The following is a 22,362-nucleotide window of genomic DNA, read 5'->3' as shown; positions in this document are numbered from 1 at the left end:
TGACAGATAAACCATAGTAATATGAAAATTATTGGGTGGTCCATGACAGATTAACCATAGTAATATGAAAATTATTGGGTGGTCCATGACAGATTTACTATAGTAATAGGAAAATCATTGGGTGGTCCATGACAGATTAACCATAGTAATATGAAAATCATTGGTTGGTCCATGACAGATTAACCATAGTAATATGAAAATTATTGGGTGGTCCATGACGGATTTACTATAGTAATAGGAAAATCATTGGGTGGTCCATGACAGATTAACCATAGTAATATGAAAATTATTGGGTGGTCCATGACAGATTAACCATAGTAATATGAAAATTATTGGGTGGTCCATGACAGATTTACCATAGTAATATGAAAGAACCGGGTGACCCTTAACCTTTTTTTCAGGCATATATAAAATATAAAATGATATTTTGGAAACTTTCTCATAATGGAAATTGTTGAAAGACTGATACATCATGTTAAATTTATAACATCTGACTTTATTTGTGACCTGTTAAACACACAAACAAGGGTATCTGTTGAACAGAATGAGCAAGTTAAAACAGACCACTGCATCAGCAATATCTCAACCCTTCACCGTGGAGTGGTTCAATGCTCACACTATCAGTCACTGGTTTCCCTGTTTTGGGCCCGACCAATACTGGGGTACAGGATCCTGTTTCAACAGTGCTTGGGTTCTCCCTGGGAACAATTCCAGCAGAATAGATCCCCAACAACCTAGGCTGGTCGTAAAAGGCAACCAAATGGATCTGGAGATGCTCTCACAGTCCTAGTCGTGATTTTAGGTTAGAATAGATCCCCAGAAACCTGTGCTGGTCGTAAAAGGCAACCAAATGGATCAGGAGATGCTCTCACAATCCTAGCAGTGATTTTAGGTTAGAATAGATCCCCAGAAACCAGTGCTGGTCGTTAAAGGCAACCAAATGGATCTGGAGATGCTCTCACAATCCTAGCAGTGATTTAAGGTTAGAATAGATCCCCAGAAACCTGTGCTGGTCGTTAAAGGCAACCAAATGGATCTGGAGATGCTCTAACAATCCTAGCAGTGATTTAAGATTAGAATAGATCCCCAGAAACCAGTGCTGGTCGTTAAAGGCAACCAAATGGATCAGGAGATGCTCTCACAATCCTAGCAGTGATTTTAGTTTTTTTACTGTTAAAAGCGGCATTAACCCCAACTCACTCACTGGGCTACAGGATCCTGTTACAACAGTGCCTGGGTTCTCACTGGGAACAACTCCAGCAGAATAGATCCAGCTCTCATAATCCTAGAAGTGATTTTAGGTTAGAATAGATCCCAAGAAACCTGTGCTGGTTGTAAAAGGCGACCAAATGAATCAGGAGATGCTCTCACAATCCTAGCAGTGATTTTAGGTAAGAATAGATCCAAAGAAACCTAGGCTGGTTGTAAAAGGCGACCAAATGAATCAGGAGATGTTCTCATAATCCTAGCAGTGATTTTAGATAAGAATAGATCCCCAGAAACCTAGGCTGGTCGTCAGAGGCGACCAAATGGACCAGTTGGTCAGGGACTTCAAATGCATATATCACACCAGACTGCATGGATATCTACTCATGATATCAATCACTGAATTGTCTGGTCCAGATTATCTTGGTGTTTTCAGGTGGATACTAGAAGGAGTGTTTGGTAGTGAGGTAGGCAGGTAAAATATGATAATTGACTTATTATGGCTTTAAATACACATGGCCATAATATACTGTTACAATCATGTTAAAGTCTGCTCACTAATGCTTATGGAATGGTTCCTTATTATTACCAATATTCCCCATATCAGACCCTATTATGAGAGGATTTCACTGCCAACTAAAAACAACTCCGTCACTTAATTTGCTTGTTTTTTTCCCTTTTCTCCAGCAAGCCACTAAGTATCAATCTCGTGCTTGAAGGTGTGATGCGTCTCACCATTTATTCCGACAGTACAAAAAACTTGAACTTCCTCATCTCTTGAGTAGGTCTTACTTCTTATATATTGGCATAAATATTTTTTATGTCACTTCTCCAAGACACAACTGCTTTTTCTGACAGATTTATGAGTGAGTGGGTAAGTGAGTATGATTTTACGCCCTTCTAAGCAATATTCCAGCAATATGACAGGGGGGAACACGTGACATTGTACCTATGTTGGGGATCAAACCAGGACCTCCGGCATGACAAGCAAACACAGATTTATGAGGATCGACAACAAAATATTCAGAATACTGAACTTTTCTCAGTGAGCAATTACTTCTTCTTTTGAAAAACCTGATGAAAAGAAAGAGATTTTTATACAAATCCACCTCTGAAAGAATAGTGAGTGAGTTGGGTTTAACGCCGCTTTTAACAGTATTCCAGTTATATCGCGGCGTGTCAGCTTAATGTGGGAGGAAAGCCTGAAGTGATGCAGGTCTCAGACGTTTACCACTCGTGACGTGAAACCAGACGTGAAACCCACGAGCAAAGGTATGGTGCTGACAAACCTAGAAACATAATCGGGGCAAACCGGGATTCGAACCCACAACCATAGGTTTCTGGCATGCCCAAGGGACGCAACTCTGCACAGCACCTTAGACAACGGGGCCACCCGTGCCCCCCCCACAAGAATATCAAATGGTCTGTCTCATACTTGACCAAGAGAAGTTTAACCATATTTCGGACAGGTTACTTCGGGGCTGTTTTGTATATCATGCAAGCATCTAGATTAGGAAAACTGATACAAAAGTGATGTATAAAATAAATGTGTAATTGTTTCATTTTTCAGATTTCTCTTCAATTCTACACCTTATTATAAAGGTGCCCTTAAATCAATGACAATCTGTAAAAAATAAATATTTGATATTTCAGATTAATCTTAAATTTTACTCTTTCTTATAAAGGTGCCCTTGAACAATGACAATCTGTATAAAATAAATATTTCAGATTTCAGATTTATCCTAAATTTGACACTTTATTATAAAGGTGCCTTTGAAACAATGACAGTCTGCGTAAAATACATATTTCATATTTATCTTTAATTTTTCTCCTTATTTTAAAGGTGTCCTTGAAACTATGAGAGTCTGTAGAAAATAAACATATGAGACTTCCTGGTTTACAGGTCAGGTAGACTGTCGTTGCCAATTCAGGTAACTCAACGAACACTTACATCAAATTACATATCTCAACAGGCACTGTCAGAAGGAAGGATTATGTAATCTTTTGTAATGGTATTCCTTCTTGCGTTTTTCTATTTCAATGTCTTGATTATGATTGTGTCTGATGACAGCGTACCAACACACAGGTGTGTTAAGACAATAATGCCATTCTGATGCTCATACCCAGACAGGTTGAATTACAACAGCATTTTTTTGGAAGCTGAAATAAGTGATGAAATTTTCACTGTCTTACTGCTATAACAATTTTAAACATTTCAAAGTGTATTATCCATTTTGCATAGACCTGAATGTCACATATTTATAATATTGTTTGAAAAGTTTTGATCAAATTGATGGTGTTATTCTAGGGAAGATTCAGTTCTTCACAAAATGTTTTGTATCTTTACGAGTATTGTATCGTTTATATTTAATCACATAATTTTACACAAACTCGAAATAAAAAGCAGTTTCTATTTTGTCACATTACCTTGCTAATAAGAACATTATCAATTCTACTAAAATTATTTATCACAGTATATTAAACTTTGTAAAGTATAATAATGCTGACTAAACAAAGTCATTTGGTTTTTAACACCAAAACAGCACATTTTATTTTGAATACTGTGTTTTAACATGTTGGACAAGAATCAAGCTGAAATAAAATCCAAGATGGCTGACTTCTGAATGTATTACAACAAACTACTGACCTGCAACTAATTCTAACTGTCCTTCCAACAGGCATGGAAACCAGGGTTAACACTATTTTAAATAATATGACAATATGCTGAATAAAACTTGCACAAAACTCCAAAACTCATTCCTCTTGAGAAATTAAACAATTTGAGTTCTCATTTCAGAAAAATCTTGAAACAACCATACAATCATCTGTAATGTAAAATTATGATCTGTTCGTTATTGATTTTTGCATTTAAAGATGCCTTCTCGAACATCTAGATCCAGATAAAGATCCAGAGAATGAATAAAGAACTCTAACAGTGTCCAAATAAGGACACATAGGTTCCCTTTTCGAGACCTGACATAAAAGTTAAATGTGCGCACTCTTTGATTTGACGAAATGTCTTTCAACATTGGGCTTCTTCGGTTGCAATTATTATTTAGAATGGATTTGAATACCGGATATGTATTCTTTCAACTTGTCATGTGACAATCAAAATCCACTAATGGCGGACCAAGAAAATCATGGTCAGTTAAGTAATCTAAATGCCATCACAGAGAGCCCAAAGGCTCATTATACCACAAGATTGAGTTTTTATCTGAGCGTGAAACAACAAATTTTGTTTTCGCGAAAAAACTCTATGGAGCTCATCAACGGCAAGTCAGCCTACATGCAACATCAGCAAACGATAAATGTTAAATTGAAAGCCATTTGTCGGAGAAACATAGGTCCACTCGCAAAGAAATACTAAAATCATTCTCAAATGAACGTTGACAATAGCTTCAAACAAAATAAGCTAAGACGGTCTGGATACCATGTCTGTCAAGACATCCAGTCAAGTTGCTTAATCAAAATGGGTTCCCTCGATAACAACCTTAAGCATTGAAAAATACACAGGTTATTGCTTTGTGCCCTAGCCTAATCCCTCCTAATATGGTAAACTTCGCTAAAAGGATCGAGTTAATAAGCCATGAATGTTTTAATGGCTAGCAGATTCTTTTTGTATTGGACAAATGTTGTTTTCTCCGCAAGAAGAACCAAAGATTTTGAACTTGATTTGAGAAAAAGATGGCAAAACTTTTCTTTAATTTTGTTGCAATTCCTGGTGACTGGGCTTGACAGGTTTCCATGGTAACAGCACAAGGACCAGAAAAATCTGTTAAGTGTGAAGACATGTGAAGTTTTGACATCAATTGATTCCAATAGAAAGGAAATGAACCCCATCATAAAAGAGAAAACTCACCGCAGAGGTTCTCATGGAGTAGACGCTCGCACAACCTGGTACCCACGGCCACTCTGGCTTTGTTTCCTTCTGATTGTGACCTGTTCAATTAAAATTGAATGCTTCAGTAATAAGTGCCACTGAATGGAAGTATAGTCGCCTCTGTTCACTTAAGAGCTTTGCCAGCCGAGTAAAAGGTCGAATTTGACCACGATCTTGCTCAAAGTTGACAAAAATTCTGGGGCTATTTTTAGCTGTTATGATCCACGAACAAATGGAAAATTCGCTCTTCTTGAAGTAATTTGTGTTGATTTTAATAAATTACATATACGGGAAACAATAAAGTAGATAAGGCTTGGCCTGAGAATCAGAGAATTTGTCTGTGAAAGCCCTGTGGGTTTATTGCATGGCGCAAGCCAGAAAGGAGCAGAGTGGTTAATTAAAACCTACAGAAGCACTTCATAAACACCAAGTGCTTTTTGTCATCTGACGCAGGAATTAGACGGGTATGGAAATTTCAGAATGTGCAAGAATTGCCGCTTGACATGCTAGAGAGGGGCATTGATTTCTTGAGCCATTATAGGTGCATCTTTGCCACCGATGGTGAAACCTACAGGAACGAAAGCTCTAATCCACTCTGAATAATAACAGATTAGTGGCCATTGTCTGCAGCAGGGGTATTGGCAGCTCGGAGCGGGCGGACGATGGAATCCATACATGCCCCTGGGTTACGCTGGGGTGAAATACAGTCCAACAATGAAAGAAAAAGGGCTATTGATTTATCTTTTTCTCCCAAAGCTCTGATGCAAATGTGCATTATTACTGCAAAAATCAATCAACCACAATGCTAAATCCAGCCCAAATGCATCCCTTGTCATAGTGTTCATCAACTTCAGATCAATTTGGCCCAAAATTTCCCCAACTCCAAATTATTACAGATAATAGATGCCAACAGAACCAAAGATTTTTGTTCAATTTTCTTCCCATGGCCGAATTTGTCTTTGAGCGGTGAGATCGAGCGTGCAAAAGATTTATAGGAATTGTGTCAACTTGTGAGAAATATCAAACCAATGGCATGACACCTATTATAGTTTATTATAGATTTTTCACTTCGCCATCTCTGAACTGGACCTCTGGGCTTAACTAGAGCCACAAACAATCTTACATTGCGATGAGTCCTCAGTCAGTAATTTGTATCTATAAAATGAGCAAGATGCAATTAATAACTTTCATGCTTTTATCAAAGAATCTTTACAAATCTTTTATTATCTCAAAACAGATTAAACGCTTGAGAGACCAATGAGTAGGGTTTGGTTTAGGTCCGCTTGATACAATATTATGATCTATATATTGACGCGTTTTTGTCCCGCACGGAGAGATTCATCTTCATACAAGTCAACAGTCATTATTTCACACAGCTTCCTTGATATTGTTGCCTTATTACGCTCTTAATTTGGAATTTTCGTCTGAAGGATCTTAAAGAAAATTGTTTTCTGATAAGTTTTAGCTTCACACTCTGCACTCGAAGTACTCCCTCATTTTAACTCTTTGTACTCGCCACATCCAAACAAACAACGTAAGTTCAATCCAGTAACATACTTGTTTGATTGCCTATTAGAAATTGCTTTATTGATCGATTTTGGCAAGTTTTCATATAGGCTTGTTACCCTTGTGAGCCACCATCTGATGTCCTCTTGGGTGAAGGTCAGAGGTCTTTTTCACTGTCAAAACTACAGGGTTCAAGAACCTGACCACCCTTTCATTTTGTCTGTTCCTATCACAAGCGAGGTTGCTAGGGGCCTGTTCTAGCCTGGAATCCTTGACAGGAGACCAGCATAGGTTGCAAGGGACCTGTTCTTAAGCAGAATCTCCACAGGGAGACCAGCATTCGTAGCTGGAGACCTTTTCTAAACTGGAATCCCCATGGGGAGACCACCACACATTGTTGGAGACCTTTTCTAACTCGGAATGCCAATGGGGTGGCCACAGGAGGCCTTATCTGCCCCAGAATCCCACAGGGAAACCAGCTCAGAATACAGGGGACCCTATCTGCCCCTGAATCCCCACAGGGAAACCAGCTTAGGATACACGGAACCTTATCTGCTCCAGAATCCCCACAGGGAGACCAGATTAGGATTCAGGGAACCTTATCTGCCCAGAATCCCCACAGGGAGACCAGCTCAGGATACAGGGGACCCTATCTGCCCCTGAATCCCCATAGGGAAACCAGCTTAGGATACACGGAACCTTATCTGCTCCAGAATCCCCACAGGGAGACCAGATTAGGATTCAGAAAACCTTAACTGCCACAGAATCCCCACAGGGAGACCAGATTAGGATACAGGGAACCTTATCTGCCACAGAATCCCCACAGGAAGACCAGATTAGGATTCAGAGAACCTTATCTGCCACAGAATCCCCACAGGGAAACCAGATTAGGATACAGGGAACCTTATCTGCCCAGAATCCCCACAGGGAGACCAGCTCAGGATACAGGGAACCTTATCTGCCCAGAATCCCCACAGGGAGATCAGCTCAGGATACAGGGAACTTTATTTGCCCAGAATCCCCACAGGGAGACCAGCTCAGGATACAGGGAATCTTATCTGCTCCAGAATCCCCACAGGGAAACCAGCTCAGGATACAGGGAACTTTATTTGCCCAGAATCCCCACAGGGAGACCAGCTTAGGATACAGGGAACCTTATCTGCCCAGAATCCCCAGAGGGAGACCAAATTAGGATACAGGGAACCTTATCTGCCACAGAATCCCCACAGGGAAACCAGCTCAGGATACAGGGAACCTTATCTGCCCAGAATCCCCACAGGGAGACCAGATTAGGACACAGGGAACCTTATCTGCTCCAGAATCCCCACAGGGAAACCAGCTCAGGATACAGGGCACCTTATCTGCCACAGAATCCCCACAGGGAGACCAGATTAGGATACAGGGAACCTTTTCTGCCACAGAATCCCCACAGGGAGACCAGATTAGGATACAGGGAACCTTATCTGCCCAGAATCCCCACAGGAAGACCAGATTCAGATACAGGGAACCTTATCTGCCCAGAACCCCCACAGTGAGTGGTAACCTATTCTGCTCTCGTATCATAGACATAGTATTAATAATGGTCGAAAACACAATCATTAAAACACAATTTCACCTTTAGTCAGCCAAGGGAGACAAGTCATACCTGACTCACGCAGTAAGAGCAAAAGTCAGCTGAAATCGCATCGTAACACAAACTCAGCCCTATAGATCATCCACAATTTGCCTCAATCCTGATTCAATCATTAGGAAGAGAGTGATACCTATCTGTAGTTGAGATCACGACGCACAGCCGATAGAATGCTCGTGCAGCGTAAACATTCACGATATTGTCAAGTACAGACCACGGAATCGTCCTTTCAACCATGAAAACATTGCATCTAGGGAACAGAGTACCCAATTAATAACCACTGTAAGACAACTACTTAATAGATAATTAAGGATTAAGGAGGGGCTTGAATAGCCCAGTACTTAGAGACCGCTGTCATATAGCAGGAATATTATTGAATGCAACGTTAAACAACAAACAAACAATGTGTGAAACCTGTTCTTGATATTTTGTTTGTTTGTTGTTATTGCCGCACTCAGCAATATTCCAGCTATATGACGGCGGTCTGTAAATAATCAAGTCTGGACCAGACAATCTAGTGGTTAATATCATGAGCATCGATCCACACAATTGGGATCGATGACATGCATCAACCAAGTCAGCGAGCCTGACCACCCGATCCAGACAAACATAGTCACCTTTTACGGCAAGCATGGGTTGCTGAAGACCTACTCTACCCCGGAATCTTCACGGGTACATTCTTGATGTTGTCAGTGGGAATTATTGCTGGAAGAGTGAGTGAGTGAGTGAGTGAGTGAGTGAGTGAGTGAGTGAGTGAGTGAGTGAGATTTGTTTGTTATTTTACGCCACACTTTTTGACGGTGTCTACCAATAATGGAGTCTGGAGCAGGGAATCCAGTGATTGACATCATGAGCATCAATCCACGCAATTGGGATATGATGCATCAAACAGGTCAGTGAGCCTGACCACCCAATCCTGTTAGTCGCCTCTTACGACTAGCCGAAGACCAATTGGAACCCGGATCTTCACCCACCAGACTCAGGTTTTTGGACTAGTGGCTAAAATCAGAGACTGATTTAAGTTGCTCTCAACGCCAGATCTATCATGAAGCACATGTAACATATGTGGTGTCTCCTCGAGCAAGCGACTTTGTTCGGGTGGTATACTCCCCAGGGAGCTGAGAATGATAATAATGTCTAAGCGCACAGAGCATGCTTAATGCAGGGAGTACAGTGCCAAATAAATGGATTATTATCATCATCATCATCACCATCATCACTGGATTGACATCTTTTTCCCTGACATTTTCACTTTGTTCTGAATACCCTATAGATATCTCTTCGTAAGCATCTTTCAGTTTCCTCATTACTTAATAAGTTGATTAATGAAAGCCATATTTCAGAGTGTGACTCACATGTTACACCCAGGATTGTGTCGACGCTGAAGCCTTGGAAACAGACACTGAGACATAAAAACACGTTTTTGCAGGGTTTTTGTTCTGTTTACTGATAATTTCTTATTAAGTAGAAAATTTACAAATTAAGCATTATCAGGAATTTGGTTAGTCAGATATTGGATTTAAATCTGCATTATCAGGGTTTATTTGGTCTTCACTTGTTTTTTCGACTGTTAATTTTGTTCTTTGTATTTTTTGTCTTTTCATCATACATTCTATCAGCTCAGATATCAGCTCTGGTAAGTATTGTTTCTGATGTTACAGTACTGGTTTGTGAGGTATTTGCACTGGCAGGAGTCTAGTTTGTCAGGTTATGTTTCCAGGATTGTGTCAGGTGATGTTTCCAGGATTGTGTCAGGTGATGCCAGGATTGTGTCGGGTGATGCCAGGACTGTGTCAGGGGATGTTTCCAGGCTTGTGTCAGGTGATGTTGCCAGGATTGTGTCAGGTGATGCCAGGATTGTGTCAGATGATGTTGCCAGGATTGTGTCAAGTGATGCCAGGATTGTGTCAGGCTATGCCATATTGTGTCAGGCGATGCCAGGATTGTGTCAGATGATGTTGCCAGGATTGTGTCAGGTGATGTTGCAAGGATTGTGTCAGGCGATGTTGCCAGAATTGTGTCAGGCGATGCCAGGATTGTGTCAGGCGATGCCAGGATTGTGTCAGGTGATGTTGCCAGGATTGTGTCAGGTGATGTTGCAAGGATTGTGTCAGGCGATGTTGCCAGAATTGTGTCAGGCGATGCCAGGATTGTGTCAGGCGATGCCAGGATTGTGTCAGGTGATGCCAGAATTGTGTCAGGCGATGTTGCCACGTGATGTTGTCAAGTACAGGCTTCAGTGTTGTAAAACAAGAACATCAACATACGACAGAGCCACGAGACTATCAGCAGACTGTTCACTCTTGGCACAAGGGAACATATTTCCAGTTATATCCCCATCTTGTCCCTGTATATATCTGCCAAACTTTCCACTTTTAACTCCGAAAGTCCAACTTCCACAGATTTCAAAACGCACAATAAGCCACAACAGTCGTGCTTGCTTGGCACAACCTCAGAATGCACAACAGACGATCTACAGGGGGATTTGTCGCCTTCGTTTGATTTCATAAAACCCCATTATTGAAAACTATGAACTGAGTTACTTACCACTGTCTGAGAAAATTAGATCACACTCATAAATCGGATGGAGTGTGATTACGCTCTCATGATATATCATGTACATTGATCCGACCGAACCTGTCATAACACCCACAATGCAATTCAGGCTAAAATTGGAAACATGGAAAATCGTTAACATGGTTTCAATTCAAATTGCTAAAATTTAACTTGCGTATTTTCCGTATGGTCTTTCATCTGGTGTAAGGACCGTGATTAGGAGTAATGATCCTTTAACAACTGGGACATTAGAAAACAAACACCAGCCTCTGTTGCCACCAAATACCCCGATTACAATGCCTTTGGCTGCTTGTATGTGAGGGATTGCGTATGACAGCATTAGGTCCCCGAGTCTGCTCTTCAAAGTAGCAGAAACACAACGGTATCAGAGGAATGCATGAAGGTAATGCCTAGTAAGCCGGGGCCCTATCGGCAGCACCAGACACACCAAGGGATCACGACGCTCTCTGCACATGCTCTTAAACATGCGGGCACGCCATGGCACCATGCTTGTCATTCTAACTTGTGTTTTCATCTAGGTATTGTAGCAGCACTTCAATCCTTGTCTTATGTTCGCTATTCTCTTTTCTGGTTCCGAATTAGGAAGCGACTGGTAAGTTGAAGCCCCTTCGAAGCCACACTTCAATCACCGCTATCCTCAGTTGTCAACGTGTATTTACCAAGATTCGGCTAAATTCCCGTTTAAATAAATCATTATTTGCTTATTCATTTCTTAATTTCGCTCGCCACTGAAGAGTATTTAAAAAGGCAGTGCTTGTCAAACACACAAACAATCCATGCAATCTTTCTCCCCCGGTCAAATTGGAAGACAATACTTCCTGAGCCCTATTCCGTATCCAGTGAAAGGCGACTAGCGACATTCTTGCAAACTTCTAACGAGCCAAGGATTTTTGTCAAGTTTTAGACCAACAACATCACACAATTTCAAATGTACATAAATGATTCAAGTTTATTGAAATTGCGGAAGTATTAGGGGAAAGGCATATTTTAAAGCGTTGCTTTGTTTCCTTGCTATACAAAAGTATTGTAGAGGCTTTTGTCTAACAGGTACGTGACAAACAAGAATGTTAAAAGAGTCACGTTGTGATTCCTCGGGAATAGAATTTCATAAACAGTTTCAAACAGTAACAGTTTCAGATCCACAAGTTTACTAATTAACACAAAGGTTATGAAGCTATATTTAAATATGTCCCCTAAGATGTCCATTAATAAGTGAGAATAGCATCCGATGTTATCCTAAAGGTTATGCTCTAATTTGTTTGACAGTAAAAAGGACATACAATTTCATTATTTTAATAACAATGTTGTATTTTTATTCTTGAAACTCTGCATTCTGGGAAATTATTGAAATGAACGATTATTACCTTTATACCGATGAGTGGGTGAGTGAGTGAGTGAGTGAGTGAGTGAGTGAGTGAGTGAGTGAGTGAGTGAGTGAGTGAGTGAGTGAGTGAGTGACCGAGTGAGTGAGTGACCGAGTGAGTGACCGAGTGAGTGACCGAGTGGGTTTCAAGGTTGGCACACTGGGGATTAAAACCTAGACTTCATGCTTAATAAGCCAATGCTTTAACCACAAAGCTACCAAACAGTATTGAAGTACTCCCAGGAAGATCTCCCTCTTGTTCCCGTTAAGAGACAGTCCACAAGGAAAAGAACAGACAAACCAGATAAGACAAACCAAACACAAGCACAAGCCTCACAAACAAGGACTTGTTTTAACTTCTATTTCCAGAAACTATTTTCCTAACAAATACTAATTGTCTCCGTCCTTAATTTTTATTTACTAAACGTAACAAATGTTTTCAGGAAATTAGAACCAGAATTTATTTACTTGAAAGTAATGTGCAGAAAGATTTCGAACTGTTACAATTGTTTTCAGGAAATTAAAACCAGTCCCACTCCTCTAGCAACTATATTGGACTTGTGATGTAAAACTAAAGGAAGAGTAAGATAAAATTAAAATTAAAATACCCACTGACAAATATCTACCATGCATCGATGAAGCATGAAACTGAAATATGTTTGTCTTTTATTCTTTTTTTTTGTCGTTTGAGGAGTTAATGGGTTGGTTAATTGCTGCCTTGAACCATATTTCTTTTATATCAAGCCATATCACAGTTTTTCACCAGTGAAATACATACCACAGAAATGGTCCCTCTATGGCTCTTATTAGGTGCTTCTTGGTGATTCACAGTTGCACACAAAGTGTAGGGTACACTACATGTTACACTACATGTTACTGTAAGGGTACTTTAATATGTGCCATTGAAATACAGGAGTTATCTCCCTTAGTATGTAGGAGGATTTGCTTCCAATGGAACCAACTCTCACAGCGTAGATTGGCTATGATGTTATCACAAACATTTTCTTTCTTTCCACAAACCAGTATTATGCTTTCACATGTTCGCACTGATTGTGATACTTGGTCTGTTACCACTGTGTGTCTCTCTCTCTCTCGCTATCTCTCTCTCTCTCTTTCTCTTTCTCTCATGATATATGTTTCTGTCTCTCCACCCACTCTTTCACCCACTCACTCCCTCACTCACTCACTCAACCACCCACTCACTCACTCACTCTCATCCACCCACTCCCTCCCTCACTCACTCACTCACCCCCCTCATCCACCCACTCACTCACTCCCTCTCTCACTCACTCACCCCCCCACTCACTCACTCACCCACTCCCTCACTCACTCAACCCCCCTCACTCACTCACTAACTTACTCACCCCCCACTCACTCACTCACTAACCCACTCACTCACTCACTCACTCACCCAACCACCCACTCACTCACCCAACCACCCACTCACTCACTCACTCACTCACTCACCCACCCACCCACTCCCTCACTCACTCACTCACTCACATATTAATACTATTAAGGACTGCCTAACACCTGTCAGTAAGTGATGCCAAGTGTTGAAAGTAAATAGTCTGTCCCCAAAGTCCACCATATGCCATGCTGCACTTGAAGCTGCTGTGCACACCCTTCATCAATGTCAGTTCACGTCAGTACTATTGTTTCATGTTACCCATGGTCTTAATGACTAATTAAAGAGTAATTAAGTTGGATGCAACCCTTGATCTTGTGGGGGGAAAATATGTTATTACATTCAAGCATTAAACTCCCTAACCACATCTAGACATAATGAACATGAGATTGGAGCAGGGATAGAGACATTTCAACCTTCACATGGAACTCTGTCTTCCTGTGTATATATAGGGGAGGTTGACAGTATTTGTCTGCCTTGAGTCCTCTTGGCCACACAAGTATGGGGCACTGGGGAGACAAGCATAGGGTACTGGTACTTTGACTCAAGTCCCCTTGGGGAGACAAGCATAGGGTACTGAAGACTTTGACTCAAGTCCCCTTGGGGAGACAAGCATGGGGTACTGGGGAGACAAGCATGGCGTACTATGGAGACAAGCATGGGGTACTGGTACTTTGACTAAAGTCCCCTTGGGGAGACAAGCATGGGGTACTGGGGAGACAAGCATGGCGTACTATGGACACAAGCATGGGGTACTGGGGAGCGTCCTGAATCCCTTTGGGGAGACAAGCATGGCGTACTGGGGAGTGTCCTGAATCCCCTTGGGGAGACAAGCAAGGGGTACTGGGGAGTGTCCTGAATCCCTTTGGGGAGACAAGCATGGCGTACTGAGGACTTCGTGTGCTGTGTCCCCTTGGGGAGACAAGCATGGCGTACTGGGGAGCGTCCTGAATTCCCTTTGGGGAGACAAGCATGGCGTACTGGGGAGCGTCCTGAATTCCCTTTGGGGAGACAAGCATGGGGTACTGGGGAAGCGTCCTGAATTTCCTTTGGGGAGACAAGCATGGGGTACTGGGGAGCGTCCTGAATTCCCTTTGGGGAGACAAGCATGGCGTACTGGGGAGCGTCCTGAATTCCCTTTGGGGAGACAAGCATGGGGTACTGGGGAGCGTCCTGAATTCCCTTTGGGGAGACAAGCATGGGGTACTGGGGAGCGTCCTGAATTCCCTTTGGGGAGACAAGCATGGGGTACTGGGGAGCGTCCTGAATTCCCTTTGGGGAGACAAGCATGGGGTACTGGGGAGTGTCCTGAATTCCCTTGGGGAGACAAGCATGGGGTACTGGGGAGTGTCCTGAATCGGCTTGGGGAGACAAGCATGGGGTACTGGGGAGCGTCCTGAATCGGCTTGGGGAGACAAGCATGGGGTACTGGGGAGCGTCCTGAATCGGCTTGGGGAGACAAGCATGGGGTACTGGGGAGCGTCCTGAATCAGCTTGGGGAGACAAGCATGGGGTACTGGGGAGCGTCCTGAATCAGCTTGGGGAGACAAGCATGGGGTACTGGGGAGCGTCCTGAATCGGCTTGGGGAGACAAGCATGGGGTACTGGGGAGCGTCCTGAATCGGCTTGGGGAGACAAGCATGGGGTACTGGGGAGCGTCCTGAATCAGCTTGGGGAGACAAGCATGGGGTACTGGGGAGCGTCCTGAATCGGCTTGGGGAGACAAGCATTGGGTACTGGGGAGCGTCCTGAATCGGCTTGGGGAGACAAGCATGGGGTACTGGGGAGCGTCCTGAATCGGCTTGGGGAGACAAGCATGGGGTACTGGGGAGTGTCCTGAACCCCCTTGGGGAGACAAGCATGGGGTACTGGGGAGCGTCCTGAATCAGCTTGGGGAGACAAGCATGGGGTACTGGGGACTTGGTATTACTTAAGTGAGCAAAGGGAGAGAAGCATCGGGACCAATCTGACAAAATTATTGGAAAAGCAATTAGAAAAAAAGAATCATAGAAACAATTTTCAAAATGGACATTGATGATTACAGAATATTCTTTTCAATTAATCCCCAATCATCAATCACTCCCAACAAGCAGCAAAGAGAAAACAACGTTGTCCAAACTACAGGGAACCGAAAAACAAACCCCGTCCTTACTGCATCGTTTCTGTGCAATGCATTACAAAATCCACAACAAGCGGTGAACCAAATTCTGTCTGAATTCTCACCATCATGTAAGTGCAGATTTTAATGACATAATTTTTTCCAATTTAAATTTCTGGGTAGAATCGTGGTATCCATCATCCCGAGGAGAGAACATAAGAGTATTCTTGTAAATGATTTCTCATCTCGTACAATCTCAGCGCTCAGGCAATCTTTACCCTGTATTGTATTTTTGTAGCGGTGACCGTCATTAAAGCGCGGACGCGACGACAAGGGTACAAGGGGATGAGCAGAAAGCACGGAGCACCCCGGGGCACGCAATCAGCGCCTATTGTCCGATATTGATCCCGCAGAAAACAATCTTGCTCATTCAACAGCTGGTAGTCGAAGGGCTATGACCCTATCAGGCAAAAAGCGGAAAACATTTAGAAATCTTAGGAAAATCTTTAACTGCAGACTTATTAACTATGAGAATATTATCACGTATGAGGGTTGGTTATTTGGGGTGGTAGAAGAATATAATACCACAAACTTGGGACAGAACTGTAAGATATTAAGAAGTGATTTGTATCATAAGACTTGATTATTTAGCATGGTCATTGATAAATAAAGGGGTGGACTGAACAGGGTAAAAAATATACCTTGCAAGATCATGAAAAACTGTAGTCGTGTTGACTGTTAACTACACACTTCTGTGGGCTTTTCATGAATTTGTGTTAACTGTTACACTACAAATATCCGTGGTTTTCATGAATTTGTGTTAACTGTTAGATTACAAATATCCGTGGTTTTCATGAACTTGTGTTAACTGTTAAACTACAAATATCCGTGGTTTTCATGAATTTGTGTTAACTGTTAAGCTACAAATATCAGTGATGTTCATGAACTTGAGTTAACTGTTAAACTACAAATATTAGTGGTTTTAATGAATTTGTGTTAACTGTTAAGCTACAAATATCAGTGATGTTCATGAACTTGAGTTAACTGTTAAACTACAAATATTAGTGGTTTTAATGAAGGCCATGAACACAATTTGGGGAGGGTCTCAGAACAATGCTACATATTCTCATATTTTGTTGTACACATGGACATACAAGTCTCCAATTCTCCTTCATGATCAACAAACTGTGCAAATCTTGTGCATTAATATATATGCATTTAAATACATGAAAAGGTTTCAGTAAAATATACGAAATGATAAGCTTCATAATAAAAAAGTATTTGTTTTAATCTTGTGCATTAATATATATGCATTATATACATGAAAATGTTTCAGTAAGATATACAAAATAATAATCTGATCAATCATAAACAAATATTTGGTTAAATCCTATGCATTAAAAAATATGCATTAATATCACACATTGAGGAAAACAGTAGCCTTGAACACCGTTTTCACACAAGCAACTTCTAAATAACTTCCCTAGTACAATACTAGACCAAAGAGAGTTGTCAAAGTTCTTCCAAACTTAAAATTAGATTTTTTAAAAACAGGATGTAGAAAGTCTAGTTAGTTGGTTCGCCTGTCTTTTGAAGGGCCTGTCAGGCGTTAGAGATTTGCACCAAATCGCTACCTACTGAAATGAGTCAAGTATCTCACAATACCGGCTCCCTCCCGGTCTTCCTCTGAGAAAATGGCAACTATTGTATCCTGTTCCCATAAGTTTGACATTTCAAAAACAAATTCTTTATACACCCATATTTTTATTCAAAAGGAAATTACAATAACTTAACTAATAAAAGAGTAACTTGTACTTGGTTTCGGTGTAAAGCTGGAGTGTATTGTGAGATGCTATCTACTTTTTCCTGTGTGAGTCATTACATAAATATTTAAACATTTCAAACAAAAGTTTTACATTTTGAATGAATTATTGTTTAATTTCCTCTTTAATTTTATATTTTTGGGTATAGTACTGCATCATTAATGATGAGGAAAACATTATTTCAATATTCTCAAGGAGAGGTCAACGGCAGGTTTTTGTTTCTGACATGTACAAGCATGTACTGTCAGATAGTTACCTTCCTGTAGTCATTTCTACTAAAATCGTGAAAAACATCAATTTCTGCCTTGACCAATCAAGATCAATTCACAAATAATGATGAAGGGATGAAATATTGCACTTAAAACAACTAATTTTCATGTTTAATAGGAAATACTGTATACAAGACAACTGCTCACCATGTTCTATAAGAAATACTGTTTTCAAGAAAACTACCCATTAATTATTGTATGACATACTGTATACAAGACAACTGCTCACCATGTTCTATAAGAAATACTGTATTCAAGAAAACTGTTAATTAATTACTGTATGAAATACTGTATAGGAGACAACTGCTCAACAAGTACTGTATAAAATACTGTATATGAGACAACTATTCTTCACTTAATTAAGGAAATGATGTATGTAAGACAACCACTCTTCACATACAGTGTTAGGAAGGCAGTACAAAATGTGGAACTTGTGACTGAAGGCCAGTGTTGGTTTGCCATCTCTAATATTTGAGAGGCTTCATACATCTGTCTGTTAATTGTTTGCTGTTTGCTTGTTTGCACAGCACTCAGCAATATTCCAGCTATATGACAGCAGCCTGTAAATAAACAAGTCTGGACCAGACAATCCAGTGATCAATAATGCGTAAAACGATCCACACCGTCAGGGTACGAGAACACGCCATCAACCAAGTCACTGTGTCCGACCACCTGATCCATTTGGTCTCCTCTAAGTTGCTGACGACTTATTCTGATCCGAAACGCCCACGTTGTTGATACATCTAACCAGTTCTCCTCAACAGGTGGTGCTGAAATTCTTTACACCATTTCGATCGTCTGTTGATTTCACACAAATGAAAGTGGTAACTTTCAAATCAAGTTCAAATCTTTTCAAAACAAACAAATTTTGAGATCTCAATAAATTTCGGTCACCCATCTAAAATCAGATTTCAGACAAACCCCCAATTTCCTGGTATGAGGTAACTCTGAAATTAAATCTAAAGATAGCCCCCCTAATAATTAGGTACGGAAAAAATGAGGGAAATTCTACTGAAAACTCAACAGGACTGTATAATTAAACAATTGTATTAAAAATGGGAATCAATAGCAATTACCATTCAGTGTAGCTAATAGTACAGATAATTTCTTAGTGCACAAGTTCACAAGAAAAAACGATGACTCGGTAGAATAATTCAAATAAAATGCTTAAAATTAGTCATGAAATATAGTTCTGGCATTTAATTGTTTGTGCACACACGTCAGTAGTTTGGGTGTTTATTAATTTTTGTTTATTAGTCTGGATGTTCAATTGTTTGTGTTCCAGGTTCAATAGTTTGGGTGTTGGATGTTCAATATTTGAGTGTTGGATGTTCAATAGTTTGGATGTTCGTTGTTCAATAGTTTGGTGTTCTTTGTTTCAGATGGTCGAGGCTCAATAGTTTGGGTGCTCGATGGTCAATAGTTTGGGTGCTCGATGGTCAATAGTTTGGGTGCTCGATGGTCAATAGTTTGGGTGCTCGATGGTCAATAGTTTGGGGGTTTGATGTTCAATATTTGAGTGTTGGATGTTCAATAGTTTGAATGTTCGAGGCTCAATAGTTTGGGTGTTCAATAGTTTGGATGTTCAAGGTTCAATAGTTTGGATGTTCAAGGTTCAATAGTTTGGGTGTTCAATAGTTTGGGTGTTCTTTGTTTCAGATGTTCGAGGCTCAATAGTTTGGGTGTTCAATAGTTTGGATGTTCTTTGTTTCAGATGTTCGATGTCCAATAGTTTGGGTGTTCCATATTTCATGTTCTTAATTAGTTTTGGTGTTCGACAGTTTATGTGTTGGATGTTCAAGAGATTGGGTGTTCAATGTTCAATACTTTGGATGTTCATTACTTTGGGTGTTCAGTATTTCAGGTTCCCATATAGTTTGAGTGTTTAATAGTTGAGGTGTTGAGTAGTTTTGATATTCACTTATTTTTGTATTTAATAGTTCAGGTGTCCAATACTTTTGGTGTTCAATACTTTTTTGTGTTTTTACAATGAGGCTGAGAGAATCATTTGTTCTACCTTCATGCAGAAGCCCTGCTACAGACAAATGGTCCAAGGGTTATAAGACATTTCCATGATTTTAACAATATATAACATGGTGTTTCCTAATTATTAACACATTTTAGAAATTGTTTTGGACATGTTTATGTTGTTTTATTTTATGAATTTATGTCGTGCATAGTTGCAGGATTGTTGATGCAGCATTAAGCAATAGTCACTAATTTATCTTAATCAAACATTTCTTTAGGACACTTTCCTTTCCTTTATGTCATTGTATTTTAGAACATCTGTCAATGGCCTACCATATTAACTAATCTCAACTTCTGCACCTACAAATGCAGGACCCCCCCAACCCTATCACCCACCCCCAAAACTCCACCCCATCCTGAATACATCTATGATCCAAGTTATAAAAAGGTTCACGTTACTATAATATTAATCATGAGATATATAACTGACATGATAGTTTCTCTCTCTAGACCTGGCAGTATTAGTAGATTCTGAGTATCCATGCAAACTGGTACGTACCCTTATGTCAGGTGGTACTAATGTACAATGTACGAGGAATTCCTGGTCTGCCTGATTTTACACACTGGCAGTTGCACACTCCACAGCCTTGGGACAGATGTAAGGGAGACAACTCCTAGAAGCTTAACCTGGCTCGCTTCACGTTCCCAATACACAGTACAGCTGCTTTTGCAACTCGATCACAAATAAAACATCACAACGGCTACTGCACAAAACTTCTAATTTAATCAAAGTTTTCAATTCATTTTTAATAAAGTTTTAACAAGAATCTATCAATAATTGTGGATTTACTTACAAAATGCACTTCAAAATATTAAGTGTAAATACCTAGGACGTTTAATCTATAGTTTACTAATTCATAAAGTTTTTGACTTGACTGAACATACAAAATATATAAAAGATCACTCTGTCCCTAATTAAGTTAAACTACTTTTTTTCCCTATTTTCAAATTTCCCTCATGGCCAAGATTGTATCCAGGTCTTACTGTCATCAATATGTATTCAAAATTCGGATATGGGGCTCTCAGAAATATGAAGCCGTGGTATGCTTTAAAGATTTAATGATTTCATTAAAGTCTAGCTTTACACAAGTAAACAAATTCCTTGGGCCAATAGGAAGTCCTAGAAAGTTTTATGAGTTCAAACAACATGTGGAGTGCCATCTACTCGACTGGACCTAGATCAATATAAAGATAAAGGAATGCTTAATTACATGAAGACAATTTTTCTAATTTTCTTGTGACTAGGTAATGTGTCTTTATCTGCAATGAAACTCGGTACCAGAAAGTATGAGACACTGAATGATTGTTTGTTTGTTGTTTAAGGCTGCACTCAGCAATGTTCCAGCTGTAGACAACGGTCTGAAAATAATCCAGTCTGGACCAAACAATCCAGAGATTGACATCATGAGCATTGATCCACGTGATTGGGATACGATGACATGCATCAACCAAGACAGCGAGCCTGACAACCTGATCCCGTTAGTCGCCTCTTACGACAAGCATGGACTGCTGAAGACCAATTCGAACCCAGATGTTCACAGGTTAAAAACAGAATGAATGTCAAGGGGGTGTTAGATCAAATACAATACTCTAAAAACCTAAAAAATATCAGGATCTGTCTTACAATTCACACTTAAAAGAGAGTTTGTTTGTTTGTTTGTTGTTTAACGCCGTACTAAACAATATTCCAGTTATATGGTGAGGTATTAATCGTAACTCCTAAAATTTTGAATCACGAACATTAGATTCATGACAGAGTTCATAATTAAGAGAGGTGCCTGTCATTAAGAGAGGTGTCAGGTCCTTGATAATCTGGGCGAGATATTAATCGTGACTCACAAAAATTTTAATCACGAACCTTAGATTCGTGACAGCCCCTTCACATCACATGTTATTTGAACACTGAATGAGTGAGTGAGCTATTGCCCAACACCACATCAGCAATTGTACAGCTATTCTCTGCTGTAGTTGAACAATCGCTTCTACTGGAGTTCTTCCTTGTGTGTGGATTTCACTGAATACGAACTGTCACACCCAGACAGTACATTGTGGATGATCTCACTCACGTGGGAATCAAATACAATGGCCAGTCCCCCAGTGAGTAAATAACACCATTGTGCAATAACACTTATAAACCACACGTGACACTGACATGTAGAATATTGTCACCAATCAAATACTCGGTGGAAATTTATGAAGCCTTGTTTTAATGTTTAATCCAAATTTCAGATACCGTATTTAACGTAATAAGTGCCCTGCTCTAATAAGCGCCCACGGCGATATTTGCTAATATATTGGCTAGTGAACAATCCCAATTAGCATCCCTTCCGATTGATCAATGTACACAAGACTTATTTATTTGTGTATAATACGTGTGTTATATGCATCCTTAATTATGGGAAATTAAATTCTGGAAAAATATATCTGTCGTATACAAATATTTCAGGCTGTCAGCATAAACCACGAAATTTACAGTCTTTCAACTGTTGTTTTTCACCAAAATAATATTCTAATAAGAGCCCCCTATTTCTAATTTTGAGAGCGCCCTGGGCGCTTATTATATCCAATATGGTA

At 40.3% G+C, this 22,362-nt stretch overlaps 2 protein-coding genes across 8 annotated transcripts in view; both read right to left on the bottom strand.

Annotated features, from left to right (window-relative positions):
- Positions 1–22,362, bottom strand: part of LOC124112910 (transcription factor SOX-13-like) — a 251,830-nt gene that overhangs the window by 191,386 nt on the left and 38,082 nt on the right. For 6 of the 7 annotated variants that reach the window (XM_046473097.2, XM_048386281.1, XM_046473094.2 and 3 more), the window contains exon 2: positions 5,066–5,145. The exons of the other annotated variant lie outside the window; for it this stretch is intronic. The gene's annotated coding sequence lies outside the window, so the exon portion shown is untranslated. The remainder of the gene's footprint in view (positions 1–5,065; positions 5,146–22,362) is intronic. 7 annotated transcript variants of the gene reach the window in all.
- LOC125374861 lies at positions 13,939–14,992 on the bottom strand. Its single transcript, XM_048386540.1, has 2 exons — positions 14,459–14,992; positions 13,939–14,079 (listed from the first exon to the last, which is right to left on the bottom strand). Exons 1-2 carry the CDS (start codon positions 14,990–14,992, stop codon positions 13,939–13,941), a joined length of 675 nt encoding a protein of 224 aa, XP_048242497.1.

Source organism: Haliotis rufescens, unplaced genomic scaffold (genome assembly GCF_023055435.1).
Source record: "Haliotis rufescens isolate VD_foot unplaced genomic scaffold, xgHalRufe1.0.p SCAF_6, whole genome shotgun sequence".
NCBI classification, from domain to species: Eukaryota; Metazoa; Mollusca; class Gastropoda; order Lepetellida; family Haliotidae; genus Haliotis; species Haliotis rufescens.
Note: the sequence above shows the minus strand (reverse complement) of the source record. Positions and strands in the feature narration are given on the sequence as shown.

Coding starts and splice junctions, on each gene's coding strand:
- LOC125374861 (XM_048386540.1), bottom strand. CDS start 14,992: ATGCTTGTCTCCCCAAGCCGATTCAGGACGCTCCCCAGTACCCCATGC. Junction 14,080..14,458: donor CACAGCACACGAAGTCCTCA/GTACGCCATGCT, acceptor TTGTCTCCCCAG/TGCCCCATACTTGTGTGGCC.